General features: G+C 37.5%; 1 protein-coding gene across 4 annotated transcripts in view; it reads right to left on the bottom strand.

The window, feature by feature from the left end:
- Positions 1–8,066: 8,066 nt before the first annotated feature.
- LOC119769486 overlaps positions 8,067–19,042 on the bottom strand; it is a 192,736-nt gene continuing 181,760 nt past the window's right edge. For all 4 annotated transcript variants that reach the window (XM_038262121.1, XM_038262122.1, XM_038262125.1 and 1 more), the window contains one exon: positions 8,067–9,478. In XM_038262121.1, coding sequence (XP_038118049.1) covers positions 8,982–9,478 — 497 coding nt within the window. In that variant the 3' untranslated portion in view covers positions 8,067–8,981. The remainder of the gene's footprint in view (positions 9,479–19,042) is intronic.

Below are 19,042 nucleotides of genomic sequence, written 5' to 3'. Positions count from 1 at the left end.
TCTCTGTGATTAAGGCCAACTCTTAACGGTTCCCGGTGTGTACAAAATTCGCCAGTTTTCGTTTCGGTACATTGAAGATCGAGAAGCAGCCGATTCCGTAGCGCTTCTGGAACGTGAGGTGGTTTAGTTGGAAGCACATCCGGTCACCGAAGGAGGGGACCTTAGCCGTCATCTGGATCAACCAGCTAAGCTTTCGGCACTTGCCTGTTTCAAGGAAACCGTTTCTGTGGCCAAAGCTAACGCCTACATCTGAATCGACGAAATGACCGGCGAACTGGAAAAAATGTTGAACCGCTACTTCCGACTGCACAAATCGCTTCCAAATCGGACCAACTGGAAGTGCTCACCGGGACAACATGTTGCACGAGGACGTCACAATCACATACGGCCACAACCGCATCCCAGCGCCATGATGGACCTGGACCGCCCAGGAATCTTACATTCAAATCCATCCGGTTTCAAAAAGTGACCTATACTGCGCTTCCGTTGTCCCGTGAAGATTATTTGGACGATCGTGGCAATCTTTCTGTTTCCAGACGTCACAGAATTAACCGATAGATTAGTCGATTAGTCGTTCCATGTTTTGATATTGCAAATTGGCTGCATATTTTGGTGATGCATAACAAATTTCATTGATCCAATCTTCAATGTTTTTCAAGCTAACACAGGGGATAAACGCGGAGGATTTCGTGTGAGTTGGCGGTTTTGGTCCTAAAGCCCTTTGTACATTTTTATATACAACGGTAAAAAACACGATTAAACCCCATTTCTGATCACTTTTTTTCATTTCAATGCAAAAAAAAAATTGACAAGACAACTTTTTTCCGATGGATCAACTATGGTCCTCTTGGAACGAGCTGTCAAGTAGGACCTTTTCTGTGAAAAAGGGTCCCGAAGGTTTTATTTTAAAATTGATTTAAAAATCCATTTTAAATCCTTTGCGGTCGTACAATGGGTCATTGTACTCAGAAAATTAAGCTTTAACGTTGTGAACAATAACATCACAAATTTAGGCTTAATTTTAGTACCCAATTTCCCAAAGGATTAATGACTTTTTTTTCTTCGTTAAAACATATTTTTTTAAGGTGCAACACTTCCAAATGAATTTAGACCGTAAATCAGAAGATGAAATTGTTGTCATCAAAGAATATCTGTAAATAAGATTAAAAAAACGGTTAGGGGAAAGTGGGGCAAGTGTAACAAGCTAAGGAAATGCTCGTTATAACCCATTAAACAGTTAAAAAATCTGTCGGATTTTATTATAATCATCTTATTCTAGGTCTTGACTAAGACTTTGTTAAAACAAGTTTTTAAAAAATCCTGTTTTTTAATGTGAAAAATTGATTTTAAAATTTTCGATTTTCCGTACGTTCTACTCAACTAGTGGGGCAAGACGAACAACCCGTTGGGGCAAGAGGAACAATGCATGAAAAAACATGTTAATTTGCTAACAATTGAACTGTTATCACTTAGATACATCAGATTAGAATGTATTTGAATGGTTTCTTCATTTTTAGATTAAATAATAATATTTTACTAAAAATTTTATCGTTTTTACGAAAAAAAAACTACTTCGATGATAAATAGTAAATTTTCATAATATCACCATACTTTGTATGTACAATTTTTTTAACGATTGTTTATCAGTTTTTAAGTACTTTCATGTATTTATTTCCCAATAAAATATGTTCTTGCAGCAATTCGTAATTTTTTCCATACTAAAAATCCATATGGTACACTTGCCCCACCTGAACAAGATTTTTTTAAAGCTCTCAACAAAAATAACCAAAAGTTAAATCATACTTTGTAATAGGTGCATGTCATTGGTAGGGACACTACTGATCTAGGAAAAATAGCATTTTGATAAAATGAGCCTTAAAACGAACCCTAAGCCTTATTTTGTACTTTCCAAATATTATAAGAAAACAAAGGTTTTGAAAAAACTTCATTAAATCTTATTCCCGTGGCGTTTACGTCATTTTGGCGGTTATGTGGTAGTAGAATCAGCTAATTGCATTGCTAGCAACAATTCCTCATACTGGAAATAATCAAAATTGTAAAAATTACGGCCGTAGGAGCGATTGTTCCTCTTGCCCCATATGGTCGTCTTGCCCCACCTTCCCCTATTTTAGGCAATACTTTATTTATTGAAAAGCCGAATTGAAAAAAAATGAGTATTTTTTTAGGACCGCAGCAGAGCAATTCTCTGAGATTTTAGTCATTCGATTTTTTTGTATTTTTTAATCCGGCTGAAACTTTTTTGGTGCCTTCGGTATGCCCAAAGAAGCCATTTTGCATCATTAGTTTGTCCATATAATTTTCCATACAAATTTGGCAGCTGTCCATACAAAAATGATATGTGAAAATTCAAAAATCTGTATCTTTTGAAGGAATTTTTTGATCGATTTGGTGTCTTTGGCAAAGTTGTAGGTATGGATACGGACTACACTGAAAAAAAATGATACACGGTAAAAAAAATTGGTGATTTTTAATTTAGCTTTTTGTCACTAAAACTTGATTTGCAAAAAAACACTATTTTTAATTTTTTTAATTTTTTTTATTTTTCAACTTTTCAGAAATTTCCAGAATGGGCAAAAAATCTTTGACCGAGTTATGACTTTTTGAATCAATACCAAACATTCAATATTACGCCCATTTGAAATGTTAGTCTTGATTTAAATTTTTTGAAAATATTTTTTTCGAAAGGACCGGAAAATTTTACGAATGTTTCATCTTTTAACATTTTAAATCGGATCTATAGTTGCTGAGATATCGACATTAGAAAATGGTGGGTTGTTTGGGTGAGACTTAGAAAACAACTATTTTCCTGTTTTTTAACCTTTGCATGGTAATATCTCAGCAACTAAGGGTCGTATCAACAAAGTCCAAAAAAGCAAAATATAGAGAATTTTCTCAGCTTTTCAAAAATATTTTTTTCAATGGTGGGCAAATATGGGCACTATTTTAAAAAAATGAAAAACTGCCACTATTTTCAAAAAAGTTACCTAACAATGGTTATAACTTGGAAACGGTGCACTTTATCAAAAATTTACTAAAGTACTTTTTGATTGCAAATTTTACATCGAAAAATGAAGTTGAAAAATTTTTGCGACCAATATTTCAATTTTTTTGAAAAAATCTGTATTGATTCAAATAATCATAACTCGGTCAAAGATTTTTTGCCCATTCTGGAAATTTCTGAAAAGTTGGCATTTGATGTCCTCTAAAACATATAAAAAAAAAAATAGTGTTTTTTGCAAATCAAGTTTTAGTGACAAAAAGTTAAATTAAAAATCACCAAATTTTTTTTTACCGTGTATCATTTTTTTCAGTGTAGTCCATATCCATACCTACAACTTTGCCAAAGACACCAAATCGATCAAAAAATTCCTTCAAAAGATACAGATTTTTGAATTTTCACATATCATTTTTGTATGGACAGCTGCCAAATTTGTATGGAAAATTATATGGACAAACTAATGATGCAAAATGGCTTCTTTGGGCATACCGAAGGCACCAAAAAAGTTTCAGTCGGATTAAAAAATACAAAAATTAAAATTAAAGAAAAAAGACCGATTCCATAGAGAACTGCTCAGCTGGTCTCTGTGGCTGCGGTCAGAAAATCAGAAAATCCGTTCTCCAGACACAGATGTTTGAACAATAGCCTTTTTGTGTGGATAGCTGCCAAAATTGTATGAAGACTTGTATGAACGAATTAAAGCGGTATACGCACTTTGGAAGGAACCGTTCAAGAAAATATCAAATGGGCAGCAGCGGCAGTGAAAGCAAGCCAGAGAGGGTGAAGAAAAGCCCCAAGAAATCGTTTTCTCTCCTTTGTTCTGCTGTTCGTAAAGCTGTTCCATGACCCCTTTCCTTCCGATCTGCATACCAGCCTTAATGATAAAAAATTTCTTCTTTTGTCATAGAAACGGTACACTGAAAGTACCGAAACGAAACGAAACTATTGGCACTACGCCCCCCGGGGCATGGCCTTCCTCTAACGTGGGATTTCTGCTCCAGCGCCTCTGACGAGACAGGAGAAACCGGGACCGACGTTTTACTTCACCATCCGATAGAAGCTCAGTGGATAAGGCGGGAATCGAACCCGCGTCTCATAGCATCATCGGGATCGGCAGCCGAAGCCGCTACCCCTGCGCCACGAGACCCACTGAAAGTACCATCAAAATAAAAAAAAACATAAAATAATCGTGCAAAAGAATTACTTAGTGGCCATCCATAAAACACGTCGAAAATTTTAAAGAAGCTCATTATAGTTATTGTCCAATAGAAAAAATCCCGACCTTAAGTTTCCACCGCGTGGTTTATGGATCGCCCCGGATTCTTCAAAACATTTATCACGAAACGAACCATATTACATTTCCGTCAACTTTATTGATTGACCCTTCGTTTGTTTCATCCTAGATATGGCAAGTAGCTTCATTACAGCTGAGGGGGTTGTTCATAGTGGACTTAAAGTTAAATTTTTTTTCATCTGACTTTAACACACTTTTCCCAGGGGAATATCTTCGATTTTGGAAAGTTTGAAGGTCGATTTAACTTACATTTTACTCGCTTTCTTCGCTTCATGTTGGTGCACAAATTTTGACTTAGTTTTTTGCGCACCTTCGATAGATTAATGATAAACTTACACTTGGAGACAGCATTTTTTATTTTATTTCGGGATTCTATACACTCATTGTGAATGTTTCATTCAGTGGAATTTCGCTTCTACAAAACTAACTTTTTTTTTTGCCTTGACAGCAATTCGTGGGAATTGTCGTTGCTTTGGATCTGCATTCGCATTATTACTTTTCTTGCACTATCAGAGGGGAGGACAATAACATCATATAGTTTTAGCATCGATTTTGTTTTTTTTATTTTATATTATATTTTAGTCTTATTTCTTATTACTTTACTTTCTACTCTTCATACCAAATAATAAAAAATCTTTTTTTCTTTCGATTCACAATATTTACAGTCCATATGTACAAATAAAAATCAATTAACAACGCAATTCCGTACTTTTTATTATCGTTTAATTTCACCATAATAATACTATATAAAGCATGCTTGAGAAAGGAAACACAGATTGAATTGTCTGCCCGGATGTCGTCCTACTTAGACCTTGGTAACAGTCATCGTTCCTACAAACTACAGCGTTGAGTTGCACAAGTTGTACTTATTTATACACTAAACTAATGCTTAGCATAATCCTACACACAGTATGTGATCTTTTCTGCTCTTCACAATTCCGGCATACGAAGAAAACATGGTGAGTATTTTGCGGTTTTCCTGCATTTCAGAAAAAAAAAAACAAACTGGACAAGTTACACTTGCCTCTATCCCTCTAGAGGGTTCACATAAAACTAAAAGGAATATTTGGGGACATTTTCCGCCCGCATTTTCTGGCGAGTTTTTCTCTGTTTTGCTGCTTTTGAAGCTCGATCGAGCACCATCACAGTGTTATGTTTTTGCGTGTTTTGAAAAGAGACATTTTCCGCCGCTGTGGTTCGAGCTGTTTAGTTGAACAAAATTCCGTCGATGAGTTGGTAGGGTTTTGGGGAAATCATAAACAGTACACAGCAAAACAATTCCTCATACAAATGTCAACTTGGTTGTTGTAAACTTGTCCATTTCCAACGTAAATACACTCAACCCCCGGTGGTTGGTCACTTTTTCGTTTGACACTTTTTTAGTTTGTACCCCGTTGGTTGGTCAAAGTCAAACTAAAAAGTGACGAACTGTCACTTTTTACACGGCGCTCACGTACACTATCAAAACAAACGTTTGGTAGTGTGTGTGAACCCCGTGTAAAAGGGGTGTCAAACTAAAAAGTGACCCCGTTCGTTTGACAACAGTTAGTGTCAAACCATCGGGGTTTGAGTGTATCGAAAAATCTCATCGAAGTGATTTTTTTTCAGAAAGCCCGCCACATTTCTCATAAGTTTGCCTTTGATCACTTTTTGATACGATAAAACGGCTTCGAGCTACAGCACTATTTCAATTACGAAATACAAAAATATTTAAATAGCTTACGCCCTTCTAAAATGTCACTCTCGAGTGCAACCGGCTCCATACCCACAAAAATGGCTTATATAAGTCATGAGTTCATTAAAACCGATGATGGTCAAGGACAATTGATTTCCTATTTGTCAAATATGGTTCGTTTTTTAATGTTGAAACTGAGTGATTTTTTTATTTATTCAGTAAAAAACTGGAATGCGTAACGTGATTTTTGAATGATCCCACTTTGTTTACACCTACAAAGTAGGAGGATGTTCAAGCACAAGCATGACTTTTTTCTTATTGATAAATGAGTTGTTTATAATAAGTCAGGGCCCCGGCGATGGCCTGATATGAGCTACCGAACAACATTGGCAATATGGCGTCGTTTGTTTACAAACATAAGATTGATTGTGGACGAACCGAAAAATTTACTTTTTTGTAAAAAAAATCTATAATTATTGTGCAATAACATTAGGTCTTACAAAACAAACAACATTTTGTTAAATTCTAGACCAGAATTTGCTTTATTATTATTTTTCAATTTTAACCACTTTTATCGCGATTCTGATCAAAATAGCACAGCAAATCATCGTGCCTTTAGTGTATCTTTAGTTTCCACATCGATTCGCTGTAGATTCGTGTTTAAATTTTGAAATTTAACATAAATTAAAATAAGTTGCAAAATTCCCAACTTCAGCCATGTGCAACAATTTCCACATCACCCGTGCAGGAAACCGATAGTGGGGTAATTCATGCGTTCCAAACTGTCAAAATTCCAAAACGTCATTGCCAATCTTCGGTTTGCTGCTTTTGTTCGTGTTTGAAGTTTCGGGCCGAGACTCTGTAATAAGTAGTATTAGAGAGCATATATGGAGAGGCGAAATGTCACTCTCAGGGTTTCAATCGAACTGTCAAATCGAGGTTCCAATCGAGCAACAAGATCATGCAAGAACAAGGTTGGAATCAATTTAAAATAATTTTGGCAAAAAACGAGACTTATAACAATCACAAGTATTGTAAAACTGTCGTTGATAATAATCTGGTAGTTTTTGCTATGTTTGTGCTTGTTCGGTACAAGAAAATTGCCAGCACCAAAGAAAAACTACAAGTTTTTCAACCTTATATTTAAATGATTTTGGGTGTTTGAAATTTCTCCCAGAACATTTCATTTCCCTATGTAGGTCCTTACTTTTCAGCACCCAGGTAAAAAAGTTTAAAAGGACTTCAAACAGATAAATGTCCTCATTTGATATTTTAGACAAACATAAAAAAATTAGCTATTATTTTTGTTGAAAGTTCAGAAAAATTTCACTTAAGTATAATTTTTCAACATAAAACAAAAAACAAAAGTTTTCGAGATACCGTCAGTTTAAAATTACAGGCTGATTAGGTATACAAAAACTCGTTTTCATCGTTTTGATTCCTTTGTGAGGCTGTATCTCAGAAACTATTTGTCTGATTGTCAAAGTATTCTCAGCTTTTCAAAAATATTAGAGTGGTCCCTCATAAAGTATTTTCTAAAAACGAAAATTGTTAAAATTTTCAAAAATGATATCCTAAAACTGACAAAAACTTATAAACAGTGCCCTTTATCTAAAACATCGGAAAAAAAATTGTAAAAAGGGTGGGTTTCGTAAGAAAATTTGTCATAAGGGTATTTCAAAAACTTTTCTCAAATCAAACCATTCACATTAACGACCCCCGGGTCTTTTGTGGTCTCTATTGCAAGTTTCTGCTCGAACCTAGGAGTCCGAAGGCTTGAATGGGGAGAGCACCCAAACCTCTTTCTACTCCAAGGAACCTTCCACCCCAGTGTTTGAACTGACGACCTTCGGATTGCGAGTCCAACCGCACCAGCGATTCCACCGGAGTAGGCTTGGTTTGGTGTGTTGTTTGTACTTATAGAGTTATCTACGTGCGCATGTATTGCGTGTTTGTACACGAAGGGTTTTTAGGTTAAAATTTGTACCCGACAGCAAAAACAAATGGTAAGCTAGTGTGCGTGAGATGAGGCTTAGATAGCTCTATGGCATGGAGACAACTCCTATACCTGGAATGACTTAAAGGCCTAACAACCAAGGCCGGGACCGACATTTTACTTCCTCATCCGATGGAAGGTTGCAGCAGATGGGAATCGAACCCAGAATCATCCGCTTACAAAGCGGACAGCGTAACCATTCGGCCACACACTGCAACAAAAACTTTTCTAACAATGGAATGGAACAATGGAAACATTGAAGATCAACACAATCAAAAGTTGTAAGCAATTAAGTGTTATTTATCGTTGAATGAGTTATGAAAAGAGTTTTCCAACGCGTCCAAAAGCTTGAAGATATGATATTTTTGAAAAACTATCCACGTGGCTTATGGATGGTCTCTAGCAAAAATTACAGATTTGATCAAATCGAATTCTGCAAATTTTTAAGATCATCTAGACAGCGAATAACGCTGGAATAAAGAATCGACCCGATTGGTTGACTGATTTCCGTAAACCAGCGAGTTGAATTTACCGTTCCAACTTTTTCAGAGGCTTGGGCGTTCGTGTATGTTTAACGTGCGTTGGACGTCCCAATGTTAAATAACTGCTAAAGTTTGAAAGAATGAAACGATGTTCAAACTATCACAAAAGATTTCTCGAAAAAAAAGTTGCTAACTTTTGCATGAAGATATTTTGCTGTGTTCTGTGATGAAACAACCTATTGCATCGATTAATGTTTGTTAAAAATGTTTCCAGTGAGGTCATTTGGATATTCAAGGAGCTTGTTTTCCAATATCATTGGATTCATTAAATTTCAATTGCAAAAATTAAAAGCGACTAAGATTTCCTGCCTCCCAAATTCGACGTGTTATTGTCATTTCTAAAGAAATAATTAAAAAAAATATCCAACCAATTTCACTAAAAGTATTTCTCACCTTGGAAACTTTTTTCTCGAATCATTCTACCAAAACAAAAACCTATCTCTCTCCCAATGTTTTTAAACAACCACCAACCCCTGTAATCGCCGCAGTGACGCACCCACCAACAGCACCACCAAACTAACCGATTCCACCGGCCACCAACTCCGCCCCCCACTGCTGAACGTCTCATTCTCGCCCGCCCGAGAGTCGTTCCTCCGCTCGGTGGTCGGAATCGGCTTCAGCGTCACCATGATCTGGGTCGTCGCACCACCCAAGTGACCCGAACCCACCGGAATCTGTCCGCGGGCGTGGTGCTGGTGCTTCTCGTGCGATTCCGGATCCTGGCCGGACGACTCGGACAGATCTTCGTCGTCGCTGTTGTTGGGCTCGTGCTGCTGCTGCTTCAGGTGCAGCGAGTGGCCAACTCGTTGCGCTTCTTCGATCTCCCGCCGGATCTGGGTCCGCGTGAGCCTGTTGCACAGGTCATCGTTGCAGTAGCAGTAGTCGATCTTGTTGGCACTCTTGCAGTCGTTGATCGAGAGACTCTCGCCGCACGTGCGCAGCTCCATGTCGCCTGGTGGAGAGGGTGAGAAGGAAAAAAGTTAAATTTTGTGTAAATTGTATGATCTCTACGATAGTTAGTTCTTTCTTTTCTCAATTCTTCTTCAAGACTAATATTTGGAAAAAAAATGTCTTTTGAAAGAAAAGTTATTTGAAAAGGGAATTCACTTTTAACCCTGATAATTACTCTAAAACTAACTTCAAATTCTGAAATTCAACAAAGACCAAGCAGCGGAGCTGCAATAAATGTTTCGCAATCATTAATTATAATAATCATACGCTCGTCATTTAACCGTTGTCAAAAGTCAAAGCAAATGTCTTCGCAGAATTCTCCAAGTTCCAACCTGGCTCCAGCGAAGTCATCTTTTCATCTCACCATAATGAGAGATACTTTCCACTAATTTTTGCCGCCATGCTCTCCAATTATCTCGAAAGTACTTCCGCAGGAACAACCTCGGAGGGATGGCCACCATTAGCGGAACCAACCTGGGTTTGATCCCAAGCGAAGGTGGTGCGTCGTCGTCGTCGACGTTTCAACCAGTCAACTCAAGTGCACTTCTTCAATCTTGTCAAGAGGCCGGGCCGGACTTGAAACCATCATCCCCCGAGGGGCAATGTTTACAACTCGCTGTCGTGATGGTTGTGCTAGTATTTCAAACGGCAGTAGTACCTACCAGGTACTACTATCATAACCGTTACTTCTACGCTTTACGGAAAAGAGTAGGAACCTGAAACGCGCGCGGTTTTCAATTTAGCTCGAGAGCAATTGCCCGGACACAGGCAAGTGGAGGAGTTTTTTTTAAATAGGTCCTATAACTATATGAAATACAATAGTTAATAGGAACTTTAAAAAAACTCTAGATTTATCCTACCTTTCCCCCAAATATAGTCAAATCAAACACTTACAGAAACACAGACCACATCAAAACTGATGCTGAGCATTTGGTACGGTATGTCCACGTATCCTTCCTTCTCTGTAGATTCGGTGAAATGTGATCCGTTCACAGAACGCTCTCTGCGGTTAATGCAACGCAGTAGGCCTGCCCTGGCTGGAGTGTACTACAGCTCGGAGATGATAAAATGTACTAGGCTTCATCCATAAAGTACGTCACGCTGAAATCAGCCAAAATTTACCCCCCCCCCCCCTTCCCCCCCTTTGTCACGCTTTTCCTATACTTACAACACGCAATGTCACACTTGCTCAGACCCCCCCTCCCCCCTAGAGCGTGACATACTTTATGGATGACGCCCTACAAACATTTATATTGACAAGACAGGGCGTAATCTACCCGTTTGCTGCACTTGTGTACTAGATTAGATTAGATTAGTTTGTACTTAGTAAAATTTCTGAAAAAACGTATCTTTTGCAAAAAAAATGTTTAAAATCTGTTCAAAAACTACCGCAAAAATCGTTCAGTTTTCATAAAATCTAATAACTTTTCGAATCTGTAACGACCCACATGAAACATTTTGCAAAATTGAGTGAACTTTCAAAAAAAAAAAAGAACATTTCCTCATGCCTTCCTCATATTGATAAACTTTTTTTTTTCTAAAAAAGCAATATCCACCCCAAAAATGATAAAATACAAATACAAAGTTAAACTTCACATAGGGTAGAGTGGGGAGACTTGATCCCCTTTTTTGTATCGCACATAACTCTGTCAATTTCTCACAATGCTATCAACTTTTTGCATGAATTGAAAGCTTAAACATTCATATATGTTTGGCTAATAAGGGTATTTCATCAGATGAACTCTTCGAATCATGCCAAGCGTTTTAAAAAAATATTTTAAACCGGCATTTTAAAAATGTTAGGGGTAACTTGATCCCCCTTTCAACATTTTTAAGAAATCTTAAGCAAAATGTTTTTTATTCATCCAAACTTTTTATTTTCTATAAGTTACAGCAATTTTACATTAAACCTGTACGTTTGTGTTCAAAATATAACAAGTTTAGTATTTAAAATATTTAAAAACTTAAAATATTATTTTTTAGATCAAAATTGCATGTTTACAAAAGCTGGAAATTTTTGTTTACAAAACTTTTGAAAAAAGTTTCTAACTGCAGTAAGTTATGTACAACTGTACTAAAGGAAACTATGTATGAAAACCCAGCCCAATTAATTAATCTTGAGGCTGATTCCAGTGACTGTAAAAATGCAGGGATCAAGTCTTCCTAAAGGCACTTTTTTAAATAATTGATTGTAAAAATAGTATGACGATAAATTTAACATCAAATGCGTAAGGGTTTTGGAGTTTATAAGTTTATCAAACAATTCATGTATAAACAATATTTTTGTGAATAATTTTTGAGTGTTTTCTATACATTTCAAAACAAAGAAAAAAAGATTTCATGGAAGTTTTTTGCAGCTCGTTTAAGAAAAATGTGTGTAACTCAATCTAAACATTTTTGATTTTTTTCTTTGTTTTCTACAATGAGTTTTAGTTAATTTCGCACAACTTTCTAGAACAAAGCTAATTGTTTTACCCACATGCTGACGAGATACAGGCTTGGGATCAAGTCTCCCCACTCTCCCCTACTCATAACATTTGATATGGTTGTTAGATCTCCATTGTTTTTAGACAAGTTGGAAAGGCTTCTCGCTCTACAGCGGACTATTTATTAGTTTTAAAGCAGTTGTGGGTCGAAAATAATGTATGATTAAAATTTAAAAATTAACAAAGTAGTGTTGCAAATAAGATTCGAATATTTTGATTTCGTCACTGTCGTGATAACTTGTTGAAAGTCGATTTTTGGAAAAATTGAGTTAAGAACGCCACTTTGTGCAGCTCACACTGCCTCACATTTCGACCCCCAAAATTAGATTTCAATCCTGAAACATTTGATAAAAACCGAAAAATTTCCGTGCTTTTTGTCACTTTTCATATAAAAGAAGTTTCAATCATGTCGAGCTATCTTGACACAGCCTGAAAATTGATGTACGTGCGACATTTGGTCAACGGGATTTCAGGTTAGAACACGTTTGACACAGGTACGAGCTCGACTACCGTAAACATTTTTAATTATAACTCGGGACTACGGCAACCAAATTTAACCAAACTTCAGGACAATGCACAGAATGATCAGTCAAACAAAACGTGTTTGTTATTATTTACATTGCGTGCTCTCGTTTTTGTTTATTCAAGGTCAAACATTAAAACGCGTTTTTCTCGGAACGTCAAAAATCATCGTACCACAAGTTAGCACGACAGCGTCGATTTTGTCTGTGGATTATGTTTGAAAAATTGTCACTGGATTTATTTCAATTTTGAAATGATCCTTTTTGGAAGCTAATAACTTTTCAGCAAAAAATCTCAAAAATATGGTGTCTTGGGGAAAGTTGTTCTAAATTTAATGAAGGTCCTACATCTGAGAATTGATAAAGGTTAGACGATTATTGTGCCCTCCACAGGTAAAAAACTGAAACTGTTGCTTTTCTCCATACATTTTGAGGATTTTTCTCATACAAACTTCAAGTGATTAGAGGGAGGAGTTTCCGTGGTCAGATAAGCTCAAATTTGGAATTTATCCTGGTGATGGGACAATCTTCGATTACAGGGGTGTTAGCCCCGATAAAGCCCGGATTTGGACCACCCTAATATTTATGCTTACGAAAAAAAATCTGCTCCCTATTTTTTTGAGAAATATAACATACTTTTAGCAATATATATTTTCGAAGTATTGAATTGGATTAGGTTTTTAAACTTTTTTTTTGCAAAAATTAACCCCTAAAAGTAATGCTGAAAAAAAACATAAAATCCAAATCCGGGGGGGAAAAATATAATAATTTCAACATTTAAATAAAAAAAAAATGTATAATTCAGTCGCACAGTCGGTTTGCAATCGCAAGGAAAACAATTTAAACTGATTTTAGCTGATTGCACTAAAAATATCATAGAAATATTGAGGTTTTTCGAAAATATAATTTTTGGCTCCTTGATTTTCGGGCAATTTTTAGGACGGCGTAATTTTATCTTTAAAAAAGTGTAACTTAAAATTAGGCCGATGGAAATATTGAAAAAAAAAGTTGTCCTCCAGCCTCTAGTTAAATAATGTGGAGTACTTATATTTTTGCTATTATTACAGATTTCTAACAAAGTCAAATTAGAACGTTTCATAAACATTTCCAAAAAATTTTAATGAAAATTTGGACGATATTCAATAGTTTCACTCACATTGAAACGTGTGAAATTGTACTAATTAGAAAAAAAATATTTGTGTTCATAATAAACAAACTGCAATTTGAAATAAACGTAGCAAAAACTGTTTGAAATTTAAAATCAATTCTCTTCGTTGTTTTCACATTCTTAAGAAATTATATATTTTTTGTATTTTGGTGAAATTTTTGCAATCCAATGTCCGCTTAGACTGACAACAGGTCATCGTCGTAATAAACGTTTGTAATAAAGACTTTTACTCAAAAAAAAAACAACATTTCGTTGTCTGTGACAGCGTCCCATTATTACGCACACTAGAGCGTTCGTTCATCCACTAATTCTCGAAGTAGTGCTTTTTAAAGAAATGCCTGCCCATTGCGACGGACAGAAATCGAGGAAAAAGAGAGCCCCCGCAATCCACTTTCCGCCATGAATTTAATTTTAATGATATTTCCCCAACCCCGAAAGTACTTGGTGCGGATGGCTGCCTTCGGGCAATCCTTTTCCTATTTCACCACCCCTCCCCCTCTCTCTCTGGTTGTATTGAAGAGCCGCTCGAATGATAATGATGGCCAGCCGTTCGGGGTTTTCTCTTTTTGGGTTTTCCCCGCGGAGCAAGCGGACTGAGGAAACTCGTCTTTCATAACCGCATAGTTTGCGTTGTTGTTGGGAAAATTTTACAATCTTATGGTTGGCGTTTGCAGCGTGCCATTTTCTCATTAGATTTTCCGAGAAGTGTCCCCCTTTTTGAATTTCCAAACAAGTCAATTCATTTTTAATTATTCGATACATAATAATGTCTACGGCAGGACTTTGGGAAGAGAAGTTTCTGTCCCTGAATGCAAGCTGGGGAAATTAATTATTCAAAGTACAGATAATTGCATCTGGCCGGGTTCCGATCGCTGTCCGAAACAGGTATACTTTGCTAATTAGGGACAATACTTTGGAAACTTTGCTTCTTATTTTAGAGCTGCATGCGAAGCAGACACATTCAGCGTTGCCTCCAGGTCAAGGGAATTATTATAATTAGTTTTCTATCAAGAAGTGACTGCCGATACGTTGACTATATTTCTTCACTAAAACCGAAAATTCGTTGCCATAACAAGAGGTAGATTATGCTGCCGAGAAGGTTAATCTCATGACTTAAGCTTCTTCTCCTATGGCTGAGCTAATAGAAACACTTGATGTCGTTTAAAGCTAGCTTTACGATAATTCATTCCGTACCTGGAAGTATGCTTTTAAAATGCCTTCATTTATTAGGGTGAATTACAGTGTGAGTCCAAAATGTTTAGACATTAACTTTAATCGACTTTATACAGTTTCTTTAAACATTAAATAATGTCTTCTTATCTTTTTTTTTTGTCAGAAAGTGGTGCAAAATTTTTAATTCAAAATCTGTCAATATACCATTTATATTTGGCGCTACACGGAGAAAAAAGAGTTCCCAAAATCGTGAGCACCCGTTCATGAAATTGGGAACCACGAACAAAGTGTTCAAATGCCATGGTACGATTTTCAAAAACGTGTAGAGTTAGAAATGGTGCAAAAATTAGTACCGTAAAACGGGGTGCCATTGATAGGATTTCAATTTATTTTTGGGATATTTTCTAACTGTTGAGGGTTTCCTCAAGATTAGTATTTTTAAAACATGTACTAAGGTAGACCACACAAGGTCCATCCACTATTTTTGAAAGGAAAAATCAATGGTGCTTAAAAATAGCTGCGTGAAAAGTGTGGTTTTGAATTCCGGGGTGCCTTTGTTAGTCATAGTTTTTCTTATTATCATATTTAAGATGTTCACTTGCTATTTTTACGTTAAGTCTACCATCGCTAAGGTTGCTGATACAGTTTCTTGAAGAAAAAAAAGCAATATTTTGTATTTATTGACCTAAGTTTATATGCTTTTTAACAAAATTTATATAAATTTGTGGTAAAATTGCAAAAAGCCACAATTCAGCCTCAAATTTGTTAAAACTAGTTTTGTTTACAGAGTTATTGATTCATATTGCAATTTAATGCAAATTTCGAAGCACGAATCAAAAGTTTTCACGCTTTATATGTAATGTGTTCTAATGAAAATGCCTATAAATTTATAGATTTTATTGAGTTATTTTTCAAAAACACAAAATATTTATTATTTACAAACTAACTTCAACTTCTCCTATTGGAAAATTGTCCAAAAAACCCGAAAATGCATTTCGCTTTCGCTTTTTTGAGAAAATCATGACATTTTGAGAATATTAACCTTCCTACGGTATTGGGGTCCTTTTCGGCCTTTTTGAAAATTAAATTTGCCATAACTTTTGCTATATACATGCTAAAGCTTTGAAATTTTCTGACATTAAATTTATAATATAAGTACACATTTCACAAAACAAACAAACCTTGGACGAACCCTAGGGGAGCGTCCATAAAAAAAGTTACTTTAAAGGAATTGGGGTCCTTTTCGACCCCAAACTTTAAAAAATCGTCAAAAAACCAGTTTTTGACCGATTCCGGTTCTTATGGTCACAAATGAAAGCTAAGAACGTCCCCTTTCCGAAACCGACCTGAAAAACCGGATTTGGTCACTGTGGCCACCGGGAATCGGCTACAACCGAAAAAGGACCTTTTTGAGACCCCAACTTTGACGACCTGTATCTCCGGCAAATTTCAACCAATCAGGATGCTCCGGGTTGCATTCGACAGGTATTTACCTGTACTTTGACCACAAATATTAATATCAGGGCCAGGTGACCTACCGGTTCCGAAAATCCGGAACATCCGAAAAGTTCATGTTTTACTGTTTTTCACATATATGTGATACCAATACTCTCATGATAGTTGAAATTGATCCATAAAACTTACTAAAAACACAATACACGATTGCCAGAACCACTCTGGAGTGTTAGTGGCCACTTCCGGGTAACCTGGAACCGGTTCCCGGGTATCCGATAAACGGCCAACTTGACTTTTTTGGTGAAAACCCATCATGTTGCACATCAGACTCCATGAAATTGAAAGATATGTCCATCTTTGATAATGCCGTTGTTCACTGAGCCATCCTGGCCAATCTGGAACCGGTTACCGGTGGCCCCTTGGGGACACTTCCGGAATATGAGAGAAACCCTATCATCCGACATATCAAACTTCATGGAATTGAAAGATATGTCAATCTACGGTCATGCCATTGTTCGCTGACGCATTCTGGCCAATCTGGAGCCGGTTACCGGTGGCCCCATGGGGACATTTCCGGATTATGAGAGAAACCCTATCATCCGACATATCAAACTTCATGAAATTGAAAAATGTGTCAATCTATGGTAATGCCGTTGTTCACTAAGCCATCCTGGACAATCTGGAACCGGTTACTGGTGGCCCCTTGGGGACACTTCCGGAATATGAGAGAAACCCTATCATCCGACATATCAAACTTCATGGAATTGAAAGATATGTCAATCTACGGTCATGCCATTGTTCGCTGACGCATTTTGGCCAATCTGGAGCTGGTTACCGGTGGCCCCTTGGGGACATTTCTGGAAAATGAGAGAAACCCTATCATCCGACATATCAAACTTCATGAAATTGAAAGATATGTCAATCTACGGTTATGCCGTTGTTCCCTGATCCATTCTGCTCATTCTGGAACTGGTTCTCGGTGCCCTTTGGGGACATTCCCGGAATATGAGAGAAACCCAATCATTAGACATATCAAACTTCATGAAATTGAAAGATATGTCATTCTACGGTCATGCCGTTGCTCGCTGATCTATTCTGGCCAATCTGGAACCGGTTACCAGTGGCCCCTTGAAGACACTTCCGGAATATGAGAGAAACCCTATCATCCGACATGTCAAACTTCATGAAATTGAAAGATATGTCAATTCACGGTCATGCCGTTGTTTGCTGACCCATCCTTGCCAATTTGGAACCGGTTACCGGTGGCCCCTTAGGGACACTTCCGGAATATGAGAGAAATCCTATCATCCGACTTATCAAGATTGACACATTTTTCAATTTCATGAAGTTTGATATGTCGGATGATAGGGTTTCTCTCATAATCCGGAAATGTCCCCATGGGGCCACCGGTAACCGGCTCCGGATTGGCCAGAATGCGTCAGCGAACAATGGCATGACCGTAGATTGACATATCTTTCAATTCCATGAAGTTTGATATGTCGGATGATAGGGTTTCTCTCATATTCCGGAAGTGTCCCCAAGGGGCCACCGGTAACCGGTTCCAGATTGTCCAGGATGGCTTAGTGAACAACGGCATTATCAGAGATGGACAAATCTTTCAATTTCATGGAGTTTGATGTGCAACATGATGGGTTTTCACCAAAAAAAGTCAAGTTGGCCGTTTATCGGATACCCGGGAACCGGTTCCAGGTTACCCGGAAGTGGCCACTAACACTCCAGAGTGGTTCTGGCAATCGTGTATTGTGTTTTTAGTAAGTTTTATGTTTTATGTTCCGGATTTCCAGAACCGGTAGGTCACCTGGCCCTGATATTAATATTTGTGGTCAAAGTACAGGTAAATACCTGTCGAATGCAACCCGGAGCATCCTGATTGGTTAAAATTTGCCGGAGATACAGGTCGTCAAAGTTGGGGTCTCAAAAAGGTCCTTTTTCGGTTGTAGCCGATTCCCGATGGCCACAGTGACCAAATCCGGTTTTCCATGTCGGTTTCGGAAAGGGGACGTTTTAAGCTTTCATTTGTGACCATAAGAACCGGAATCGGTCAAAAACTGTTTTTTTGACGATTTTTTAAAGTTTGGGGTCGAAAAGGACCCCAATACCTTATGTGTGATTTTTTTAATGCCAAGGGAAGGTTAAAATATTGCTATTCATCAATCATCATTTATTAACTAAAAAAACGAAGTTGACTTTATAGCTGTCGGCCACCATTGCTAGTACCAACCACCAGGGTAGGTAAACCATCACCATCGCACTATCATTGATGCATATTTTGGTGCGTTCCTCGTCTCTTAAAATTTCTCTTCTCTTTCGCAGCCGAGTGATGGTCGGCTTGCTATCGCGAATATCGAAAGCCCATCACATCGACGAGAAATACCCTCTCGCTGGCTCCGATGGAACTATCCTTCCAACCGGAGAGGCACGCACACGAAATTGCTGTATACATACACTGGAGCTCACGCACACAAATGAACTCATTTCTACAGGGCTTACGGGCGAGAGAATTTCACGATTGCTCTTTCTCTTGCTTTTTGAGCGAGGGGACTGGCTGTGTGAGAGATTTTTTTCCGTCTTACGCATCGGTTTGTTCGTTGCTCGCTATTTCATCGGCGTCGTTTTCGTTTCGCTCTCTTGATGCAGTTTTGGGAGAACGCCGACAATTTGATGATTTGAGCGAGGGATGATATCTAAAAGCCCTCGCCATCGGCGAGGAAACGAGACAATACCATCCCTGCCAACCACTA

Source organism: Culex quinquefasciatus, chromosome 3 (genome assembly GCF_015732765.1).
Source record: "Culex quinquefasciatus strain JHB chromosome 3, VPISU_Cqui_1.0_pri_paternal, whole genome shotgun sequence".
Lineage (NCBI taxonomy): Eukaryota > Metazoa > Arthropoda > Insecta > Diptera > Culicidae > Culex > Culex quinquefasciatus.
Note: the sequence above shows the minus strand (reverse complement) of the source record. Positions and strands in the feature narration are given on the sequence as shown.